We start from the raw sequence: 23,087 nt of genomic DNA on the forward strand, positions 1-23,087 counted from the left end.
ATATTAAACTAAATTATACACCACACTTTTTTTTTTTAAGGTTATTAACCGATTAATCGAAACAATAAATCGGCCAACTAATCGATTATGAAAATAATCGTTAGTTACAGCCCTATAAAAATCTATCTAAAAAGATTAAAAATAAAAAACCTATTTAACCACTTGACCACTGGGCACTTAAACCCCCTTCCTAACCAGACCAATTTTCAGCTTTTGGTGCTCTCACATTTTGAATGACAATTACTCAGTCATGCAACACTGTACCCATATGAAATTTTTGCCCTTTTTTTTCACACAAATAGAGCTTTATTTTGGTGGTATTTAATCACCACTGGGTTCTTTATTTTTTGCGCTATAAAAGAAAAAAGACCGAAAATTCTGTAAAAAAATAAATTTTTCTTCATTTCTGTTATAAAATTTTGCAAATTAGTAATTTTTCTTCATATATTTTGGCCAAAATTTATACCGCTACATATCTTTGGTAAAAATAACCCAAATCGGTGGATATTATTTGGTCTTTGTGAAAGTTATAGCGTCCACAAGCTATGGTGCGAATATCTGAAAATTGATCACACCTGAAGTACTGACGGCCAATCTAATTTCTTGAGACCCTAACATGCCAGAAAAGTACAAATACCCCCAAAATGACCCCTTTTTGGAAAGAAGACATTCCAAGGTATTTAGAAAGATGCATGGTGAGTTTTTTGAAGTTGTCATTTTTTCCCACAATTCTTTGCAAATCAAGTTTTTTTTTTTTTACTTTTTTTTCACAAAATTGTCATATTAGCAGGTTATTTCTTACACTCCACATATGCATACCACAAATTACACCCCAAAACACATTCTGCTATTACTCCCGAGTACGACGATACCACATGTGTGAGACTTTTACACAGCGTGGCCACATACAGAGGCCCAACATGCAGGGGAGCACCTTCAGGCATTCTGGAGTGCCCAGGCCAATTCTGACATTTCTCTCCTACATGTAAAAATCATCATTTATTAGCTAGAAAATTACATAGAACCCCAAAACATTATATATGTTTTTTTTAGCAAAGACCCTAGAGAATACAATGGCGGTCGTTGCAACTTTTTATCTCACACGGTATTTGCGCAGCAATTTTTTTAACGCTTTTTTTTGGAAAAAAAAACTGTTTTGTGCTTTACAAAAACCAAAACAGTAAATTTAGCCCAATGTTTTTGCATAATGTGAAAGATGAAGTTACGCCGAGTAAATAGATACCCAACATGTCACCTTTCAAAATTGCACGCGCTTGTGGAATGGCGCCAAACTTTGCTACTCAAAAATCCCCATAGGCGACGCTTTAAAATTTTTTACTGGTTACATGTTTTGAGTTACAGAGGAGGTCTAGGGCCAAAATTTTTGCGCTCGCTCTACCGATCGCAGTGATACCTCACATGTGTGGTTTGAACACCGTTTTCATATGTGGGCGGGACTTACATATGCGTTCGCTTCTGCATGCAAGCACACAGGGACAGGGGTGCTTTAAAATTTTTTTTTTTTTTTTTTTTTTATTGTTCATTTTACTTTATTTTTGTTTGATGCTTTTTTACAAAAAAAAAAAATTTTGACCACTTTTATTCCTATTACAAGGAATGTAAACATCCCTTGTAATTGGAATATGGCATGACAGGTCCTCTTTACAATGAGATATGGGGTCAATAAGGCCCCACATCTCACCTCTAGGCTGGGAAGCCTGAAATAAAAAAAAAAAAAAAAAAAAAAAAAAAAACGATCCTGGCTTCGATCGTAGCGGTGAGTCGGTAGAAGCAGCGGAGTGCGGCGGGAGGGGGGACATCCCCTCTCGCCTCCCGTAAGAACGATCAAACAGCCGCTATGATCGTTCTTATGGTGTAGGGAATCGCCGACTGAAAAAGCTGATATCTGAATGATGCCTGTAGCTGCACCCATCATTCAGATATCCCCGCACAAAGTCAAGGACGTTGTATGACAGTCGGCGGGCGGGAAGTGGTTAAAACGTATTTTTTTTTTTTTTAACACAAAGTTGTCCATTTATACAATATTTCTAACACATAACATGTACATACCAAAAATGACACCCCAAAATAGATTCTCCTGCTCCTCCTGAGTACGGCAATACCACATGTGTGAGACTTCCACAGCCTGGCCACATACAGAGGCCGAGTACAGCCGAGCGTGGCTCAGCATGGCAGGGTATGGCTGGGTATGGCGGGGTATTGCAGAGTATGGGGGGTATTGCAGAGTATGCGGGGTATTGCAGAGTATTGCGGGGTATTGCAGAGTATTGCGGGGTATTGCAGAGTATTGCAGAGTACTGTGGGGTATTGCAGAGTATTGCAGAGTAATGTGGGGGTATTGCAGAGCAATGTGGGGGTATTGCAGAGTAAGACGTCCTCCCAGAGTTAAGCAACCGCCCTGCAGCCGTCATTCGGCTATGGGTCGGTTGTTAAGTGGTTAAGATACATTAATAAATTTAGTTTATTCAGCATGAAACGGAGCTTAGTTGTGTAGCATGAGGCTGTATATTCTGCAACATTTGCACTTTTGGTAAACTCATTCAATGAATCCAAACTCTGCAAGCTGAGATAACATGCACTGCATTGATGCATTCACACAAGTTCACTGTAACCATGAGATAAACCAAAGTTCAGGAATATTCCTTTATCACATTGTTTTGCAAATCTATGTAAACTACAAACTGATTGATTGAATCGGTTCTGATATTGCTGGTTTACTAACCTGAAAGCTTATTTTTCTAAATAGGAAACCTTCATTTTGTTTGCAAATATTAAAAGAGATTCTAGCTACCAGCAAGAATAAGTCCTTAAATTTAAAAAAACACTTGTCATTTCAGATCCATCATGGCAACGCCTGTTAGAGGGCATCCACTCACCTGATGCTGCCACGTCCCTCACCTTGTTGCGTGTCACTGCCGCATCACCAGCCATCCTATTAAAGTGAATGGGACTGTCGGTGAGTCAACAGCGGGGTCAGAAGAGGATCCGCTGTGGGACAGGAATGACCGTTGCGCTTTTTACTAGTAATTTAAAAAGTGATTTAAAAATAGTTGATTTAAATAAAATCCACCCTGGCTGACAGTATCTCTAAACACTGCACAATTCATCCGGGTGCTTCTGTCTTCTGTCACATCATCAATAAACACCAATGACCCAGTGCCACTGGAAGCCATGCATGCCCATGCCATCACACGGCCTCCACCATGTTTTACAGATGACGTTGTGTACTTTGGATCATGAGCTGTTCCAAGCCATCGCCACACTTTTCTTCCCGTCATTCTGGTACATATTAATCTTAGTTTCATCGGTCCAACGAATGCTTTTCCAGAACTGGTCTGGCTTTTTAGATGTTTTTGGGCAAAGTCTAATCTGGCTTTTCTATTCTTCAGGCTTATGAATGGTTTGCACCTTGTGGTGAACCCTCTGTATTTGCTCTTGTGAAGTCTTCCCTTGATTGTAGACTTTGGACAGTGGTACACCCAACTCCTGGAGAGAGTGTGTTCTTTACTTGTCTGAATGTGGTGAATGGGTTTTTCTTTACCATAGAGAGGATCCTGCGATCATCCACCACTGTTGTCTTACGTGGACCTCCAGGCCTTTTTACGTTTCTGAGCTAACCAGTGCGTTCTTCTTTCCTCAGAAAGTACCAAACTTGATTTGGCCACTCCTAAAGTTGCTGCTATCTCTCTGATGGATTTGTCTTTTTTGCAACCTTACAATGGTCTGTTTCACTTGCATGGACAGCACCTTTGAACGCATGATGTAGATTCCCAGTAAGACATTCCAAATGTAAATACCACACTTAGAATCAACTCCAGACCTTATGAAACCCCTTTCACACTGGGGCAGTTTTCAGGCTCTTTAGCACTGGAAACAGCCTCTGCCAAGCGCCTGAAAACCAGCTCCCATTCATTCCAGTGTGACTTTTCACACTCGGGTGGGACGCTTGCGGGATGTTACCAAAAAAGTCCTAAAGGCAGCATCTTTGGGGCTGTTTGGGAGTGCTGTATTCAGCGCTCCCAAAAACGCCCTGCCCATTGGAACGAAAGGGCAGCGCTTTGAAAGTGCAGCAAAATGGGAGTTTTTAACCCATATTTGGGATTAAAAGCGCTGCTAAAACGAGTGGCACTTTCAGTGTGAAAGCACTTTTACCTGCTTAATTGATGAAGAAATAATGAATGAGCAGCCCACACCTGGCCATGAAAAAGCTTTTGATGCAATTGTCCAGTTACTTTTGGTCTCTTGAAAGAGAGGAGATGGATTTTCTTTAGAGCTGTAATTCTTAAAACCCTTCCTCCGATTTGGATGTACATACCCTCAAATAGTGAAAGTGAGAGAAAAAAAAAAAAAACACACAACAACACACAAACTTTCAGCCCATATCCATTATAGAACTATAGCTTTTTTGGTATTTTGGCAAATACCTGAAAATAAATAAAATTGTGCCTGTGTCCAAATATATATGGACCTAACTGTACCTTTCTAGAATCAAAGTCCATGGGTGTTCCAGAACTCAATGCCTTTTTTGGAAAATATTCCACAAGTTTGATAGTTATTTTCAGATATACTGTGGTCAAGAATACCAAATTCCTTTCTGACCACCCCAGATTGTCCACTGCTAGATGTGGGAGAGCTTGGCTTCTGATTCCCCCATTTGGCAATATATGCCACTACTGTGCATGCCATTGTCTGAAATCATCGTGCCTAGATATTGTTACAGATCTAAAAAGGATATCAGAGCTAGAGAAATCACTTTCACTAGACACCCTGCACCATTTCTGCACCCCAGCTCCATGAACTGGTGTCTGTAGTAAGTCTCATGGTTCCATTGTCAAGTTGTTTGGATTTCTCTACCACCAGAGTGATCTCTTTACCTGCCTGGGAAGCTTTCAATAAACCAAACATTTGGACTGTCGATCCTAAACTTAAAGAGCAAAAAGAGGAGGAGGTTTTGATTTTCCCCAAGCTGTGGTGTGCAACACAACTGTAGACACAAACCAAGTCGCTTAGGGTCAAAAGGGACATTTACATGTGACAACACTGAAGAAATTACACTTTGCTACAATGTAAAGTAGTGAGTGTACAGCTTGTATAACAGTGTAAATATGCTGTCCCCTCATTAATGTCTAAGTGAGTACACCCCTAATGCTAATGCTAAAATAACCAATAAGCCATTTTGTAAAAATTTGGTGTTATCGCTCTCACTCTCTTATACTGGTAACTGGAAAGTTCAACATGGCACCTCATGGCAAAGAACTGAGGATCTGAAAAAAAAAAAAAAAAAAAAGAATTGTTGCTCTACATAAAAGATGGCCTAGGCTATAAGAAGCTTGCCAAGACCCTGAAACTGAACTGCAGCATGGTGGCCAAGACCATACAGTGGTTTAACAGGACAGGTTCCACTCAAAACAGGCCTCGCCATGGTGGACCAAAGAAGTTGAGTGCACGTGCTCAACGTCATATCCAGAGGTTGCCTTTGGGATAGACATATAAATGCTGTCAGATTTGCTACAGAGGTTGAAGGGATGGGTCAGCCTGTCAGTGCTCAGACCATACATCACACACTGCATCAAATTAGTCTGCATGGCTGTCATCCCAGAAGGAAGCCTCTTCTAAAAGATGAGGCACAAGAAAGCCCGCAAACAGTTTGCTTTAGACAAGCTGACTAAGGACATGGATTACTGAAACCCATGTGTCCTGTGGTCTGATGAGACAAACTTATTTGGTTCAGATGGTGTCAAGCGTGTGTGGTGGCAACCAGGTGAGGAGTACAAAGACAAGGGTGTCTTGCCTACAGTCAAGCATGGTGGTGAGAGTGTCATGGTCTGGGGCAGCATGAGTGCTGCCAGCACTGGGGAGCTACAGTTCATTGAGGGAACCATGAATGCCAATATGTACTGTGACATACTGAAGCAGAGCATGATCACTGACTTGCTAAAGAAGCTGAGGGCAAAGGTAATGGACTGGCCAAGCATGTCTCCAGACCTAAACCCTACTGAGCATCTGTGGGGCATCCTCAAAATGGAAGGTGGAGGAGTGCAAGGTCTCCAACATCCACCAGCTCCGTGATGTCGTCATGAAGGAGTGGAAGAGGACTCCAGTGGCAATCTGGGAAGCCTTTTTGAACTCCATGCCTAAGAGGATTAAAGGCAGTGCTGGGAAATAATGGTAGCCACACAAAATATTGCCACTTTGGGCCCAATTTGGACATTTTCACTTAGGGGTGTACTCACTTTTGTTCCCTGTGGTTTAAACATTAATGGCTGTGTGTAGTTATTTTGAGGGGACAGCAAATTTACACTCTTATACAAGCTGTGCACTGACTACTTTACATTGTAGCAAAGTGTCATTTCTTCAGTGTTGTCACATCAAAAGATTTTTTTTATATTTATAAAAATGTGAGGGGTGTACTTATTTTTGGGAGATACTGTAACTAAGCATCCAAACTCCCCAGACAGTCTTCAGACCACTATGGGAAATGCAAAGCATATAAATGACCCCATAAACATGGGAGCCATGTTAAGCACTTTGCTTTCCTAGGGATCACTGGTGTCAGGTGCATCTGTCACCACCACCGCTGATGCTCCTTCCAAAACTGTTCATAGAACCAGAACCATGCACATAAAGAGCTCAAGCAAACTGTGGAGAGGGGAGAGACAGGTACAAAGGCAGAAAGTGCCTGAGGCATGTGGAGGCCACCTGCTCTCTGTGGGAGTGCGCTGTGGCCAGATTTCTAAAGGGTGGCAGGATGACTTGGGTAGTGCAGGCTCTCACCAAGCACAGAAGAGCAGAGAATGTCCTGAGAATGTGTTTGGAGGGTCTGAAGCAGACACGGGAACTGCCATGCGCACGTCCTCTAGCTCGAGGCACCAGGCTAACTGATAATGAAAAAAAAAAAAAAGGAAGAAGTAACATGAGCAACACTAAAACTGATAAGCTATATGGAAGATCCTCCTTTTTAAAGAATACATCTTCCGTGTTTCCTGTGAATTGTGGGTGAAGATACAGTCTCAGGTGCTGTGCTGAAAGACAATTTTAAAAAAAACACATTTGTAGCTGCAGTTTGGATGCTGTTCATTGCAACACTGCCATCTAGTGTTACCGCTGCAGAAATCGGTACTTTTGAAAAATCTTCATATGGCATTTTACCTGGTCATACAGGTAGTCTATAGAAAAACAATTAAAAAAATTGGATTTCTCCATCCACACAAATGAGGTGGATGGAGAAATAGACCCAATGCCAGGCATTCGGACAGTGGCTCCCACTCCTGTCAGAATACACTAATCAGTGGTTACAGCCACTAATTGACAAACCTTTTTCCATCACATCCATTTTTCAACAGAAGTCAACCATAAAACCCACTTCTGTCTAGCAGGGATGGCCACACACTGTTTAAAAATGGTCTGGTCCCTGGTACCTGCCGAATATCAGTCCATGGCCAGCTTAAAGTAGAACTAAGGGCAAAACTCCCCCTTAAGTCTCGAAGCACCTCAAAGGCTTGGCTCACATTATTGAGTGTTGGGAATGCACACAAAAAATTGTGTGCATTCCTCACACGCAGACAAATGCACTGCTCTTTAGCAGATGCACAGGAGTGCTATTAATTCTTAATAGTACCCCTACGCATTGGCAAAAGCGGTGTGTTTTCAGTGCAGTGTGATTTGAAAAGGGTCAGGGACTTTTCCCTGGGTTTCTGCAGATAGGGAAGCCCATTGAAATGAATGAGCCGCCCAACATGCAGCTGCACAGAAGTGAACCAAGGACTTGTTCACACTTGAGGTTGGCGGACAGTGTCCATGTGGTTACGCCATTTTTACCACCCTCGAGTACTTCCCCCTTAGCTGCAGAGGCAGCAGGAAGTATACACCAAGGTGAACAGGGCTGTTCTGCAACAGTTCCACAACTGCATTGCACAAGGCCCAAAAAAAATAAAAATTATATAATCTCAAATAAAATATAGCCCCCCCCCCCCAGATATGCAATTTCCTGCTTGTGCGATTGGCTCGCTGATTTTCCCCAAGTCTGCCCTAAGATACAAGTCAGATTTCAGGCATCTCCTGCAACAAAAAAATGTAATTTTAGGTGAGATATTCCCAATAGGAATTCACATCTAAAAAAGGGATGCAGACCCTGCAATTTTCCTCAGGTGCACAGCTGATTGATAATTATAAAAACCACTCCTATTAGATTCACTCTTCCACATGGACATAAAAAACACACATGAGATTTCTTCAGAACAAAAAAAAAAAAAAAAAAAAAAATTGAAATCTGCAACAAAGGCTTTTAAAATCCTTCCAATGTACATAGATCACCCAGAGGGGAGTGCTTTTTGTTTTTTTTCTCTCAACAAAAGTTAACATTTGCATATAGGTTCATTTTAATACAAACTCCGAACCAAAGGAGCAAATACCTCTGGGACCTATAGATAAGTTAAGTATCCAACAGAGCACACATACGTACCAAAACCATCAATGTCTAAGTTTTTTTCCACAACAAGATCCAGGAGCGACTCCCCAACTTTCCCCTCCGCTACAATTGTGCCTCCATCCCGATTGATAAACTTCACTGTGACCTTTCCGTTTGAGCTGCAGAAAAATAAAAAAAAAAAAAGAGAAGAGAATTAAAAAAAAAAAAAAAAAAAAACAAAACCATTCTGGGGTTTAAAATATTTTAACTTAGCTTCTTATGACACGTTTATAAAGACATATTCATAAGGATAACTGATTCCAGCACACCTGTTACTAAGATGAAGCACATCACTGCAACCAGGGTGTGCATAGGAAAACTGTACAGGTAGATTGTGTCAGCCATGGCCGGGTGCCGCAGGAAGGAGGAAAGGGGGGGGGGGGGGGGGTAGAAGGAAAAGTAACCATGTATAGCCAGCCTTCAGGTGTATCATGAAACATGAGCACATTCTGCAGCTCCCTACCCTCCCGCAGTGCCCCCCCCCCCCCCCTATTCAATTCGGCATGGCTATTTGTGGCTCCACAGAAAGCTGCGTCATCCACTGAATGTTAGAATACAAGCTTGAATATGACTAGTTGCTGTGGGGCACTACAGACTTTTTTCCCAGATACAGATGCAAAGGATGCCAAGTTTAGTGAAGTATTTAAAATTCTGATAAGGTTTCTTTTAGAAGCACAAATCCAGCTTGGGCAGAGAGAAAACACACACACACACACACACACACACACACACACACACCCTGTGACCAGACTGAAGACACCTGGAAAAAAAGTGTAAGTATTTGAGACTTGGGGTCCTGCAACTGGAGATGAACTTTACCTAAAGTCAATCATTTTAACCACTTCCCGAATAGCTCATACACATTTACGGTCGGCAAAGCGGCTCCTTCCCACGAATCGCCAACCTGTATGGCGACTCCTTTAAGAGCCATAGCAGGTGCACACACTGCACGGCGGGGGACCCGAGGCGCATGGACGGCAGTCGTGATGTCCGCCGGCTACACACAATCGCGGGCATGAGAGCCAGAACGGGGATTCGTGTGTACAAATTGTAATTGTTTTTAATGGTGCTAGTTCATACTTGAATGGTGTGTCGGCCCAAAAAGTTTTTAATGCATGGACACATGTGAAAAAGGATCTATGATGGCAATATCAGTGCTTATCGAAGTTGACAACGTATGTGGCCAATGCATTTGAAAAACAATTACATAGCTGTAAAGGCCAGCCCAAAAAAAAAAAAAACTAAACAACTGATCATCACAATGTGGCAGTGTCACGGTATCAGAGTTCACACTACAGAGTGCGCTCTTATCTGTACAGCTAGTGTGGGGAGGAACACTCAGCCCTGCCATCAGTAAACCTTCGGGGGACCTGAGCTCAGCTTGTGTTATCTAAATAAGGCCCCTATGTTCTTTACATACAGTATAATCTTGCTAGAAGATCCAGTGTAAGAAGTGGTCCATGCTGCATTTTAACTCATACGCACATGTGGGTGAGCAAAGGTAACATGGCTAGTGTTGAAAGACATACATTCACCAGCCACTTTATTATTAGGTACAGACAGGTATAGTAAATCACATGGCAGCAACTCAATCCATTTAGGTATCTAGACGTGACAACTTCAAACCTAACATCAGAATGGGGATTTAAGCGACTTTGAACGTGGCATGGTTGTTGGTGCCAGACAGGCTGGTCCAAGTATTTCAAAAAACTGCCGATTTTCACTCACAACCATCTCTAGGGTTTACAGACGAGTCAATTTCAGCTGCGACATTCAGATAGTATGCCTTGTATCAACAGTTCAGGCTGGTGATGGTGTAATAACGTGGGGGATATATTTTCTTGGCACACTTTGAGCCCCCTAGTACCAACTGAGCATCGTTTAAACGTCACGGCCTATCCGAGTATTGTTGCTGACCATGCCCACCCCTTTATGACTACAGTGTACCCATCTTCTGATGGCTAATGCACAGTGTCACAAAGCTCAAACCATCTCATACTGGTTTCTTGAACATGACAAATGAGGTCACTGTACTCCAATGGCCTCCATAGTCACCAGATCTCAATCCAATGGAGCTCCGTCGGGATGTGGTGGAACGGGAAAATTCGCATCATGGATGTGCAGCCAACAAATCTGCAGCAACTGTGTGATGCTATCATGTCAATATGGACCAAAATCTGAGGAATGTTTCCAACACCTTGTTGAATCTATGCCATGAAGCATTAAAGTGGATGTAAACCCAATGTCATCCTTTCTAAACTACTGCCATAGGGGTTATCTATAAGGATATACATGCCTCCTGCATGTATCTTTACCTGTCAAATGTCTCCCCTCTGTCTGTTATGAGACCCGAAAAACTGCATATTCTGTGGGTGGGTCTGTTGTCTGGAGCTCGGTGGGTGGAGTCGTGATGTCAGTAGACTCCCCGCCCACCTCTACACTCCCCTGTATATTTCTAACACTGAACTTCTGCTATGATCTCTAAGAGCCCTTGCACACTGGGGTGGTTTGCAGGCGCTATTGCGCTAATAATAGCGCCTGCAAACCGACCTGGAAGTACCACTGCTGTGTATCCAGTGTGAATGCCCCGAGGGCTTTCACACTGGAGCGGTGCGCTGGCAGGACGGTAAAAGAAGTCCTGCCAGCAGCATCTTCGGAGCGGTGAAGGAGCGGAGTGTATACCGCTCCTGCCCATTGAAATCAATGGAACGGCGCGGCTATACCGCCGGCAAAGCGCCTCTGCAGAGGCGCTTTGCGGTGGTATTTATCCCTTTCTCGGCCGCTAGCGGGGGGGTAAAACCGCCCCCGCTAGCGGCCGAATACCGACGGTAAAACGCCGCTAATAGCGGCGTTTTACCGCCGACGCCGCCCCCGCCCTAGTGTGCAAGGGCTCTAACATCCAGTGAAAAGACAGGAAAGTAACCACATGACTTCAGCATGCCAAATCATGCTGAGGTGTGGAACAGCCAATCCTTGCAGAGCTGCTGAAGAAAGGAGTGGGGGGGGAATTAAAAAATAATGCATGTCTTAGGCTAGTGCACGAGATATGTAAATCACCTGTCACTCACAGCAAGGGGGAGGATTTGACAAAGTTTTTCTCTGTCAAGTTTTATCCCACTGAACAATAAAAGAGGATTGCTCAGAGATGGATTAACTTTGTGGCAAGACTGGGCTCAAATGACAGGAAATCTTATACTCTACATTATGACAAAAAAAAAAAAAATTATATATAAAATAATAATAGTTTACATCCACTTTAAGGCAGAAGGCTCCGGTACTAGCAAGGTACCTAATAAAGTGGCCGGTGAGTGTACAATGGAAATAAAAAAAAGTCTACACACCCCTGTTAAAATGTCAGGTTTCTGTGATATATGAAATATTTTATTTTTTTTAAATTTTTTTTTACATCACAGAAACCTGACATTTTAACAGGGGTGGGTAGACTTTTTTTGTTTACACACAAAGAAATCATTTCAGAACTTTCTCCACCTTTAATGTGACCTATAAACTGTACAACTCAGTTGAACAAACTGAAATCTTTTTTAGGTGGAGGAAAGAAAATAAAAATAAAATATGGTTGCACAAGTGTGTCTCTTAACCACTTCAGCCCCGGAAGGATTTATCCTCTTAATGACCAGGCCATTTTTTGCCATACAGCGCTGCGTTACTTTAACTGACAATTGAGGTCCCCCCCCCCCCCACCACAGATAGAGCTTTCGTTTGGTGGTATTTGATCACCTCTGTGGTTTATATTTTTTGCACAATTCTCAGTTTAAGCCATTATGTGTTCTACATATTTTTGGTAAAAAAAAAAAAAAAAAAAAAAATCCCAATAAGCGTATATTGATTGGTTTGTGCAAAAGTTGGTGTGTCTACAAAATAGGGGAAAGATTTAGGGACTTTTTTTTATTGTTTTTACTAAGTAATGGCGGGGATCAGCGATTTTTAGCAGGCCTGTGACATTTAAGTGGACAGATCTGACCCTAAGTGACACATTTGGCGCACCAGTGACCAATACAGTGACAGTAAAAATGCACCGATTACTGTACAAATGGCACTGGCAGGGATTGGGTTAACACTAGGGGTGATCAAAGTCTCTCTCTGTGGGTAGTCTTAGAGTAGGAAAAATTAAAACTTTGATAAAGCCCACTCTTTGCAAAAACACTGCAAATCTGTCAGATTGTGAGGGCATCTCCTGTGCACACCCCCCTTCAGATCACCCCACAGATTTTCAAATCGGATTCAGGTCTGGTCTCTGGCTGGGCCCATTCCAAAAACTTTAATCTTCTGGTGAAGCCATTACTTTGTTGATTTGGATGTATGCTTTGGGACATTGTCATGCTGAAAGATGCAGTTCTTCTTCAGCTTTCTAGCAGAAGACTGAAGGTTTTCTGCCAATATTGACTGGTATTTGGAACGGTTCATAATTCCCTCTACCTTGATTAAGGCCCCTGTCCCAGCTGAAGAAAAAACAGCCCCAGAGCATCATGCTGGCACCACCATGCTTCACTGTGGGTATGGTTCTTTTGGTGACGTCCAGTGTTTTTGCACCAAACAAATCTTTTGGAATTATGGGCAAAAAGTTCAGCCTTGGTTTCATCAGACCAGAACACATTTTCCCACATGCTTTTGGAAAACTTCATATGTTTAAAAATGTAGCCGGGCTTGGATGTTTTTCTTCGTAAGAAAAGGCTTCCATCTTGCCACTCTACCCCATAGACCAGACATATGAAGAATACGGGGGATTGTTGTCACATGTTTGTTTTTCAATTGAGTTGTACAGTTTATAGGTCACATTAAAAAGGTGGAAAAAGTTCTGAAATGATTTCTCTTTGTCACATTTTTTTTTACATCACAGAAACCTGACATTTTAACAGGGGTGCGGACTTTTTATACCCACTGTATAGGTACTGGACAAACCTAAATGAAAGAGATTAAGTGATCAGCTAGTACCATCCATGGGAAAAAAAAAAAAAAAACAAACACACAAATCAGGTCTACCTATTGTCCCATCTAGGTAAAGCCAAGAGCCAGCTAAAGTTTAAATAAAGGTCATCTTTCTAAAAAATATTTGCAGGCAAAAGAAATGTGCATTTATCATTTTTTTTTTTTTACAGCCTGCAGAGCATTGCATCTGGTATCAGTGGATTTGGGGCAAGGTAAGGCACTTGAGAATACTGCCCGAGTTCTGTGTCCATACCTCTATAAGAGATGGTCACGTTTCAAGGCTGCAGGAAGTGTAAACGAACTACGAGTGGTCTGATTAGCAAGCATGCAGTCCATTGAAAACTAAAAGCCATCAAAGCAATGGATATGGTCCAAGTCAGTGTTTCTCAACCTCTTTTCAGTCAAGACACCCGTTAAAAAAAAACATAGACAATCTCAGGGCACCCTCCAAAATTATGGATAGTCTTGAGGCTCCCCATTCTAAAATGTAAAAAAAAAAAAAAAACTATTCCATAGTTTTACATAATGCAGCAACATCAATAAATGTAGGACACCCAGTGTTACAGGCGATTTATTCTTCCAAGTCAAATACACTTTGCAAACTGGCACTGACTAGTATTCCAGTGTTTCTCTTCTCCCTCAGTTTTTCTCCATCACTTAGCTAATGAGACCTCAAAGCTGATGGAGAAAGGAAAGGGAAGGTCAAACCAAGGATGATATGCTGACAAATGACATCCTCCTTAACTGATGGCATTGGTTATTAGGAGGTTGGCAGCTAGAAGGTTGTAATGGTGTACAAAATGAAAATCTGTGGCTTTGTGTAACTAAAAGGGTGGTTTTTCACCCACCCACCCGGGTTCTATACAATTTTGGGGAAATTTTTTTTAGACATTTTGCCAGGGCACCCCTGAAGAAACCTCAAGGCACCCTGGTTAAAAAAGGCTCGTCTAAGCTACCGCATAACTAATCACATTAACCTGATCAAACCAGTTTAACAGAAAAAAAACACAAAAATCCTTTGGCAAAAATCCTTTGGCATTTAAGTATTCTTCACCGTTTTGTATGGAAGGCATGCAGACCTAATCTCATGAGGGTTATATTACAAAATCTGAAACGGAAGGGGGATCAGACTGTAACCCATGTATACTGTGTAACACGATTGTACTATACAAACGCAGTTCTGAGAAGGGATTGGCCATCTATAATCTACAAATTAAATTTACAGTGTTACAATTCCCAAGTCCTTCACATGCACGCAACAATATAATGCTTCATCTGATTCTTAACTAATCTCTTAAATTGTGGAGAAAAGCCTCTAACAAAAATATGTGGTATATATTCTTGGTCAAAGTACAGCTTGAGCAAAAATTCTATACTGACCAGATTTTATCCATTCCAATGTGATATAAATGAGAAGTTGCGCTGACCCTAAAACAAATATATGTAAACAAGTGGTAAAAAGCTGCTAGCACACAAACAAACCAAGTCGCATCAAGTGTATAAAAAATACGTGCAGCTTAAAAAAAAAAAAAAAGTGTCAAACATAGATATATAAATTAGTGACTACAGCAACTATAAAGATAGCGTTAATCAACACAATAAACACTGGTGAGGTGTATACGAATGTCCCAAAGAGATATGTTAAATATGGATACGTCCAGAAACTAGGCCAAAGTCAAGGATTAGAGATATATATATATATATATATATATATATATATATATATGGAAAAAGCCTTCTCAAACAAAGGGGGTGCTTGGATACATGATGTTGACTGAAGACTGGAAAACACATCAATCACAGGCGACACATCATAAGCATCTAGAGTTAAGTACTCTTACCAGATCCAGTGGGACGTATCAGCCATATAGTGGTATGTCTGTCAGAGCTTATGGAGGTAGCCTCCCGTGAACTCTCCCCAAAATGTTCTCCCTTCGGTCACGATCTCCGATAGGCAGGGTTATACCTTGGGTCATGGTCACCGATAGCCAGGACAGTCAGCGGTGGGGGTGGTCAGCTCACTCACATACACTCCAGTTCCGGGCAGGTTCAAAAGGTTTCAAGAAACCGATCATGGATGAGGTCATGGAGAAAGAAGAAAAAAGGGGCTCCACATGGCGTAGGTCAAAAAATAAAAAGGGATTTATTGAATAAAAACCTTACAAAGTAAAGAGTGATCACTAGATAAAAATTGATGGCAATATGGAAAACTTAAATGCACTACGCGTTTCGACTAAAACGCCTTCAACTGGGGCATGAAACAGCCTCTCCACAATATATATATATATATATATTAAATGGGAGTGTATACAGTATTGGGGGTCCCATAAATCGGATCAACGAATCGGCTTGCGTTCCAAGCCTCACACTAGGTACAGGCACTTGCGTTCCAAGTGTCTGTGACACGTGACCGGAAAAGAGACAGCAGCCGGCGCGCTATGCGCCGCTGATGTCTCTCATAGTCATCACAAGGGGCTTGCGCTCCAAGTCTCATATACAAGTGGGGAGGGGATGCAGGCCGATAACCAATACGCTGCCGGCATCTCCTCCCCTACCCTCCTGTGGAGCGTGCGTTCCAAGACTCGTATGTAAGGAGGGGCTGACGGCCGCTCTGGAGCCAGCCCCGTCAGTGATCAGGACCAGCCTAGCCAATCACTGGGAAGCTGGACAGTTGGCCACCCCCCTCCTATTGTTACAACACTGACCTAGAAGTCACGATGGGTATTACCATGGCAACAACAGACACCAATGTTAGGGTAACGCGGCCATAATGAAACATCCGATACCCACCCCTTGATCATTACCACAGAGGTGACCAAATGTAAAGATCATATGGGTAAGGTCTTGCGGGGTGGGCCCGGCGCAATGGTCAAATGAAAGGGGGGGGGGGGGGGGTGGGGGGAACCGCTACACTGCATCTTAATGTATAGATGAACTTAACCAGCTAAATGCCTGAACTGATCCCACCCCTGCAGCTCAGACACAGTAATACAAGCTCAGGCCACCAAAGGTGAAGACCGAGCAATGCCACATTGTCAGGCTGACCCAGGGGGACCCTGAGGTCCTAAAGTTAGAGGAAATTGATATAATTAACCTCTTCATGTATATCAAAATATATCAAAAAGGTAGCCAATAGCAGGGTCCACAGGTGGCAATATCTCACACCCTAGGATCCTGAAGGCTAACTGCTAAGTCGAACGCCTTATCCATGATAAGTCGATCACCAAACCAAATACGCTTATAAAATAACAAGGGGAGGGGGGGAATTGGCATGTAAGTAGCTAACATCAATACATGTTGGATAACCCCCAAATCGGCTTTGACTAGACATTGATATCCTAGTTTGTTAGGACAATCATCTACTCTGGCATCAGTAAACCATGAAGGAGATATGGTCCCAAAACCAATACAAAGTGACTAAAATGAGCGAATACCAAAAGTGGGAGACAATATGCCCAACAAGCTGAAAAAGAACGAAAGGGGAGGGAGACAAAAAACAAAACAAAAAAAAAAAAAAAAAAAACACAAAAAACAAAAGAGCAAAAATGGCTTAAAAATTAATATAAAACCCCAATAACACTAATACCAGCAACATAAAAACTAAACAGACAAAAGGGGGTGGGAGGTGTGCCGCGGCTCGGGAACCATGTGAGACACTATGGTTCTCCCTCCCCTTTCGTTCTTTTTCAGCTTGTTGGGCATATGGTAACGATGGGTAACAATAGGAGGGGGGTGGCCAACTGTCCAGCTTCCCAGTGATTGGCTAGGCTGGTCCTGATCACTGACAGGGCTGGCTCCAGAGCGGCCGTCAGCCCCTCCTTACATACGAGTCTTGGAACACACGCTCCACAGGAGGGTAGGGGAGGAGATGCCGGAAGCGTATTGTTATCGGCCTGCATCCCCTCCCCACTTGTATATGAGACTTGGAGCGCACGCCCCTTGTGATGACTGAGAGACATCAGCGGCGCATAGCGCGCCGGCTGCTGTCTCTTTTCCGGTCACGTGTCACAGACACTTGGAACGCAAGTGCCTGTACCTAGTGTGAGGCTTGGAACGCAAGCCGATTCGTTAATCCGATTTATGGGACCCCCAATACTATATACACTCCCATTTAACCCTAATATATATATATTATAATATATATGCAATGTGGAGAGGCTGTTTCATGCCCCAGTTGAAGGCTTTTAGTCGAAACGCGTAGGACATTTACGTTTTCCATATTGCCAGCAATTTTTATCTAGTGATCACTTTTTACTTTGTAAGGTTTTTATTCAATAAATCCCTTTTATTTTTTGACCTACGTCATGTGGAGCCCCTTTTTTCTTTATGACCTCATCCATGATCGGTTTCTTGAAACCTTTTGAACCTGTCCGGAACCGGAGTGTGTGCGAGTGAGCTGACCACCCCCACCGCTGACTGTCCTGGCTATCGGTGACCGTGACCCAAGGTATAACCCTGCCTATCGGAGATCGTGACCGAAGGGAGAACATTTTGGGGAGAGTTCACGGGAGGCTACCTCCATAAGCTCTGACAGACGTACCGCTATATGGCTGATATGTCCCACTGGATCTGGTAAGAGTACTTAACTCTAGATGCTTATGATGTGTCGCCTGTGATTGATGTGTTTTCCAGTCTTCAGTCAACATCATGTATCCAAGCACCCCCTTCGTTTGAGAAGACTTTTCCCATTTATATATATTGACTCTAATCCTTGACTTTGGTCTGGTTTCTGGACGTATCCATATTTAACATATCACTTTATCCATTCCAGACTGCGAAACCTGGCATCATAATGGCTTTATATAAATATTCCAAATGAGACAACCTACAGCGGGGACGGAAAGTGTTCAGACCCCCTTAAATTTTTCACTCTGTTATATTGCAGCCATTTGCTAAAATCATTTAACCACTTGCTTACTGGGCACTTAAACCCCCCTCCTATCCAGACCAATTTTCAGCGCTAACGCACTTTAAATGACAATTGCGCGGTCATACAACACTGTACCCAAATGAAATTTTTATCTTTTTTCCCCCACAAATAGGCCCCTTTCACACTGGGGCAGTGGGGGCGTCGGCGGTAAAACAGCGCTATTTTTAGCGATGTTTTACCGTCATTTTTGCGGCTGTATTCGGCCGCTAGCGGTGCGGTTTTAACCCCGCTGGCGGCAGAAAAAGGGTTAAAACCGCTCGTACAGCGCGGCTATAGCTGCGCTATAGTCGCACTGTCCCATTGATTTCAATAGGCAGGAGCGGTGAACACACCGCTCCAAAGATGCGGCTCGCAGGACTTTTTTTTACCGTCCTGCCAGTGAACCGCTTCAGTGTGAAAGCCCTCGGGCTTTCACACTGAACAAACAGCGGAAGCTGTTACGGGCGGTTTGCAGGCGTTATTGCGCTAAAAATACCGCCTGCAAACCGCCCCTGTGTGAAAGGGGCCATAGAGCTTTCTTTTGGTGGTATTTGATCACCTCTGCGGTTTTTATTAAGAAAGAAAGAAAGAAAGAAAGAAAGAAAGAAAGAAAGAAAGAAAGAAAGAAAGAAAGAAAGAAAGAAAGAAAGAAAGAAAGAAAGAAAGAAAGAAAGAAAGAAAGAAAGAAAGAAAGAAAGAAAGAAAGAAAGAAAGAAAGAAAGAAAGAAAGAAAGAAAGAAAGAAAGAAAGAACACACAATTACCAATCTTTTGTTTACATCATGTGATCAGCTGTCATTGGCTGTCACATGGTAAGGGAACGGCCCCTTACTCGGATCGGTGATCACCGAGTCTCAGTGACTCGGTGATGACAGCGCCCGTGCACAGGGGAGGCCCGGGAATTCAGGTCCGCGCTGTGGCCGTCATTCGGCCATAGCGTGGATGTCAAGTAGTTAAAGAGGAGTTTCCATTTAAAAAAAAAAAAAAAAAAAAAAAAAAAATTTAAAAATCAGCAGCTACAAATACTGCAGCTGCTGACTTTTAACAATGGGACACTTACCTGTCCCAGGGTCCAGCGATGCAGAGGATAGAAGCCCTGCTAGTCTCCCCCTCCGTTCGGCGGCCCCGGTTTTGCAACTGTGGGTGGCCGGCTGTGGCTTCACAGCCAGGCACCCACTGCCCATGAGCGAGCAGCGCCGCGATTGGCCGCTCAATCATCTGGCACCTGTAATGTGTCCCAGATGATTGACAAGAGGGAGGGGGCAGAGGGGAAGTGATGTCACCTGCCCAGGCACTGAAGGAGGCAGACTACGAGGGTCCCCCTAGCAACAGCCATTTAGAGTTTAAAAAAAAAAAAAAGGGGGACTTTTTTGGCACATTCATGCATTTTTTTTGGGGTGAAACACCACTTTAAATTCATTTTTCCCCTCATTAATGTACACACAGCACCCCATATTGACAGAAAAACATAGAATTGTTGACATTTTTTGCAGATTAAAAAAGAAAAAAACTGAAATATTACACATCCTAAGTATTCAGACCCTTTTGCCGTGACACTAATATTTAACTCAGGTGCTGTCCATTTCTTCTAATCATCCCTGAGATGGTTCAACACCTTCATTTGAGTCCAGCTGTGTTTGATTATACTGATTGGACTTGATTAGGAAAGCCACACACCCATCTATAAAAGACCTTACAGCTCACAGTGCATGTCAGAGCAAATGAGAATTACGAGGTCAAAAGGAACTGCCCGAAGAGCTCAGAGACAGAATTGTCGCAAGGCACAGATCTGGCCAAGGTTACAAAAAAAAAAAAATTCTGCTACACTTAAGGTTCCTAAGAGCACAGTGGCCTCCATAATCCTTAAATGGAAGATGTTTTGGATGACCAGAACCCTTCCTAGAGCTGGCCGTCCGGCCAAACTGAGCTATCGGGGGAGAAGAGCCTTGGTGAGAGAGGTAAAGAACCCAAAGATCACTGTGGCTGAGCTCCCGCGATGCAGTCGGAGATGGGAGAAAGTTGTAGAAAGTCAACCACCACTGTAGCCCTCCACCAGTCGGGGCTTTTGCGCAGAGTGGCCTGGCGGAAGCCTCCTCAGTGCAAGATACATGAAAGCCCGCATGGAGTTTGTTAAACACCTGAAGGACTCCAAGATGGTGAGAAATAAGATTCTCTGGTCTGATGAGACCAAGATAGAACTTTTTTACCTTAATTCTAAGCGTATGTGTGGAGAAAACCAGGCACTGCTCATTACCTGTCCAATACAGTCCCAACAGTGAAGCATCATGGTGGCAGTATCATGCTATGGGGGGTGTTTTTCAGCTGCAGGGACAGGACGACTGGTTGCAATCGAGGGAAAGATGAATGTGTCCAAGTACAGGGATATCCTGGATGAAAACCTTCTCCAGAGTGCTCAGGACCTGCGCCTGAGGTTTACCTTCCAACAAGACAATGATCCCAAGCACACAGCTAAAATAACAAAGGAGTGGCTTCACAACAACTCAGTGACTGCTCTTGAATGGCCCAGCCAGAGCCCTGACTTAAACCCAACTGAGCATCTCTGGAGAGACCTAAAAATGGCTGTCCACCAACGTTTACCATCCAACCTGACAGAACCAGAGAGGATCCCAAAATCCAGGTGTGAAAAACGTGTTGCATCTTTCCCAAAAAGACTCATGGCTGTATTAGATCAAAAGGGTGCTTCTACTAAATACTGAGCAAAGGGTCTGAATACTTAGGACCATGTGATATTTCAGTTTTTCTTTTTTAATAAATCTACAAAAATGTCAACAATTCTGTGTTTTTCTGTCAATATGGGGTGCTGTGTGTACATTAATGAGGAAAAAAATGAACTTAAATGATTTTAGCAAATGGCTGCAATATAACAGAGTGAAAAATGTAAAGGAGGTCCCCATACCACAAATGCAGTGCATTTTTCAAGCGACTTCCATTCAGTTCAATGGGCAGCTCTATTTTTGGCGTGGTTTTCAAAACCGCACCAAAGATACAGCATGCAGGACTTTAAGACATACCACAACCATAGCCCAGTTGGTGTAAAGAGTCCCATGGGATGGTGCTAAATACAGGGATATTCTTGAGCAAAACCTGTACCACTCTGTGTGTGATTTGAGGCTAGGACGGAGGTTCACCGTCCAGCAGGACAATGACCCCAAACACACTGCTAAAGCAACACTTGAGTGGTTTAAGGGGAAACATGTAAATGTGTTGGAATGGCCTAGTCAAAGTCCAGACCTCAATCCAATAGAAAATCTGTGATCAGACTTAGGCCCCTTTCACACGGGTGGACCGTTTAGGTCCGCCTGTCAGTTTTTTAGGCTGACCTGAACGGACGCTCCATACAGGCCTATGGAGCGACGGATGTCAGCGGTGACATGTCCGCTAACATCCAACCTGCTCCGATCCGCTAAAGTGTGACAGAGGAAAACCCTACTTTTCCATCCGTCTGGGGATCGGATCGGATGAAAACAGACTCTACGGTCCGTCTTCATCCAATCCCCCATAGAGGAGAGTGGCGCTCTGACAGGTCAGTCACTGCAGTGTGCAGAGACAGACCTGTCATCTGCCTGCTCAGTGGGGATTGACGGAGCGATCCCCCGCTGAGCAATGCGGAGCCCGTACATGGACACGTCCGTGTGAAAGGGCACTTAAAGATTGCTGTTCACAAGCACAAACAAACAATCCAACTTGAAGGAGCTGGAGCAGTTTTGCAAGGAGGAATGGGCAAAAATCCCAGTGGTAAGCTCATAGTGACTTATCCAAAGCGACTTGGAGCTGTGATAGCCGCAAAAGGTGGCTCTACAAAGTACGTACTTTAGGGGTGTGAATAGTTATGCACACTGACTTATTTTGTCCCATTTGTTGTTTGCTTCACAATAAAATTAAAAAAAACAAAAAAAAAAAAAAAACCACCAACTTATCTTCAAAGTTGTGGGCATGTTCTGTAAATTAAATGATGCAAATCCTCAAACAATCCATGTTAATTCCAGGTTGTGAGGCAACAAAACACAAAAAATGCCAAGGGGGGGGGGGGGGGGTGAATACTTTTGCAAGGCATTGTACATCTAGAGATATTGTTATATCCGCTTGCCTATCTAATACATGATCCAGCACTTACAGGTAGGGGCTGTGCTGTAGTTAGTCACAGCACAAGGCGATCAGAGGGTGCCTGCCAATGGATGACCATCGTCACCCACTGATTGGCAAGGAGGAAGACAGGACAGAGCTCTGCCTATGTAAACAATACAAAGCCATGTCCTGTCAGCAGGGATGTGACAGTTTGTATTGCTTGTGCAGGGAAATAATTGTCACATGCCTTAGTGCAAGCATCACATAGTGTGTACACACACACACACACACACACACACACACACACACACACACTGGGTAAAAGGGGTTTTTTTACCTTAATGCATTAACCGCTTGCCAACCACCACACACAGATGTATGTCGGCAGAATGGCACAGGCAGGCAAATGGGCGTACCTGAATGTCCCTTTGAATTTGGTTCGGGTCCTCAATATTCGCAGACGGGCCACGATTGCGGTGTGGAGAGGCAGAACGGGGAGATGCTTTTGTGAGCAAGGCATTTCCCTGTTCTGCCTAGTGACATGACAGATCACTGCTCCCTGTCACTCCCTAGGACACACTTAACCCCTTGATCGCCCTCTAGTGTTTAACTCCTTTCCTGCCAGTGTCATTTACATAGTAAATTGGTGCATTTTTAT

At 43.2% G+C, this 23,087-nt stretch overlaps 1 protein-coding gene across 1 annotated transcript in view; it reads right to left on the bottom strand.

The window, feature by feature from the left end:
• FDX1 (ferredoxin 1) overlaps positions 1–23,087 on the bottom strand; it is a 58,526-nt gene that overhangs the window by 28,641 nt on the left and 6,798 nt on the right. The window contains exon 2 of the mRNA XM_073613486.1: positions 8,483–8,607. Coding sequence (XP_073469587.1) covers positions 8,483–8,607 — 125 coding nt within the window. The remainder of the gene's footprint in view (positions 1–8,482; positions 8,608–23,087) is intronic.

The sequence above is a fragment of the Aquarana catesbeiana genome, linkage group LG02 (genome assembly GCF_042186555.1).
Source record: "Aquarana catesbeiana isolate 2022-GZ linkage group LG02, ASM4218655v1, whole genome shotgun sequence".
NCBI lineage: Eukaryota > Metazoa > Chordata > Amphibia > Anura > Ranidae > Aquarana > Aquarana catesbeiana.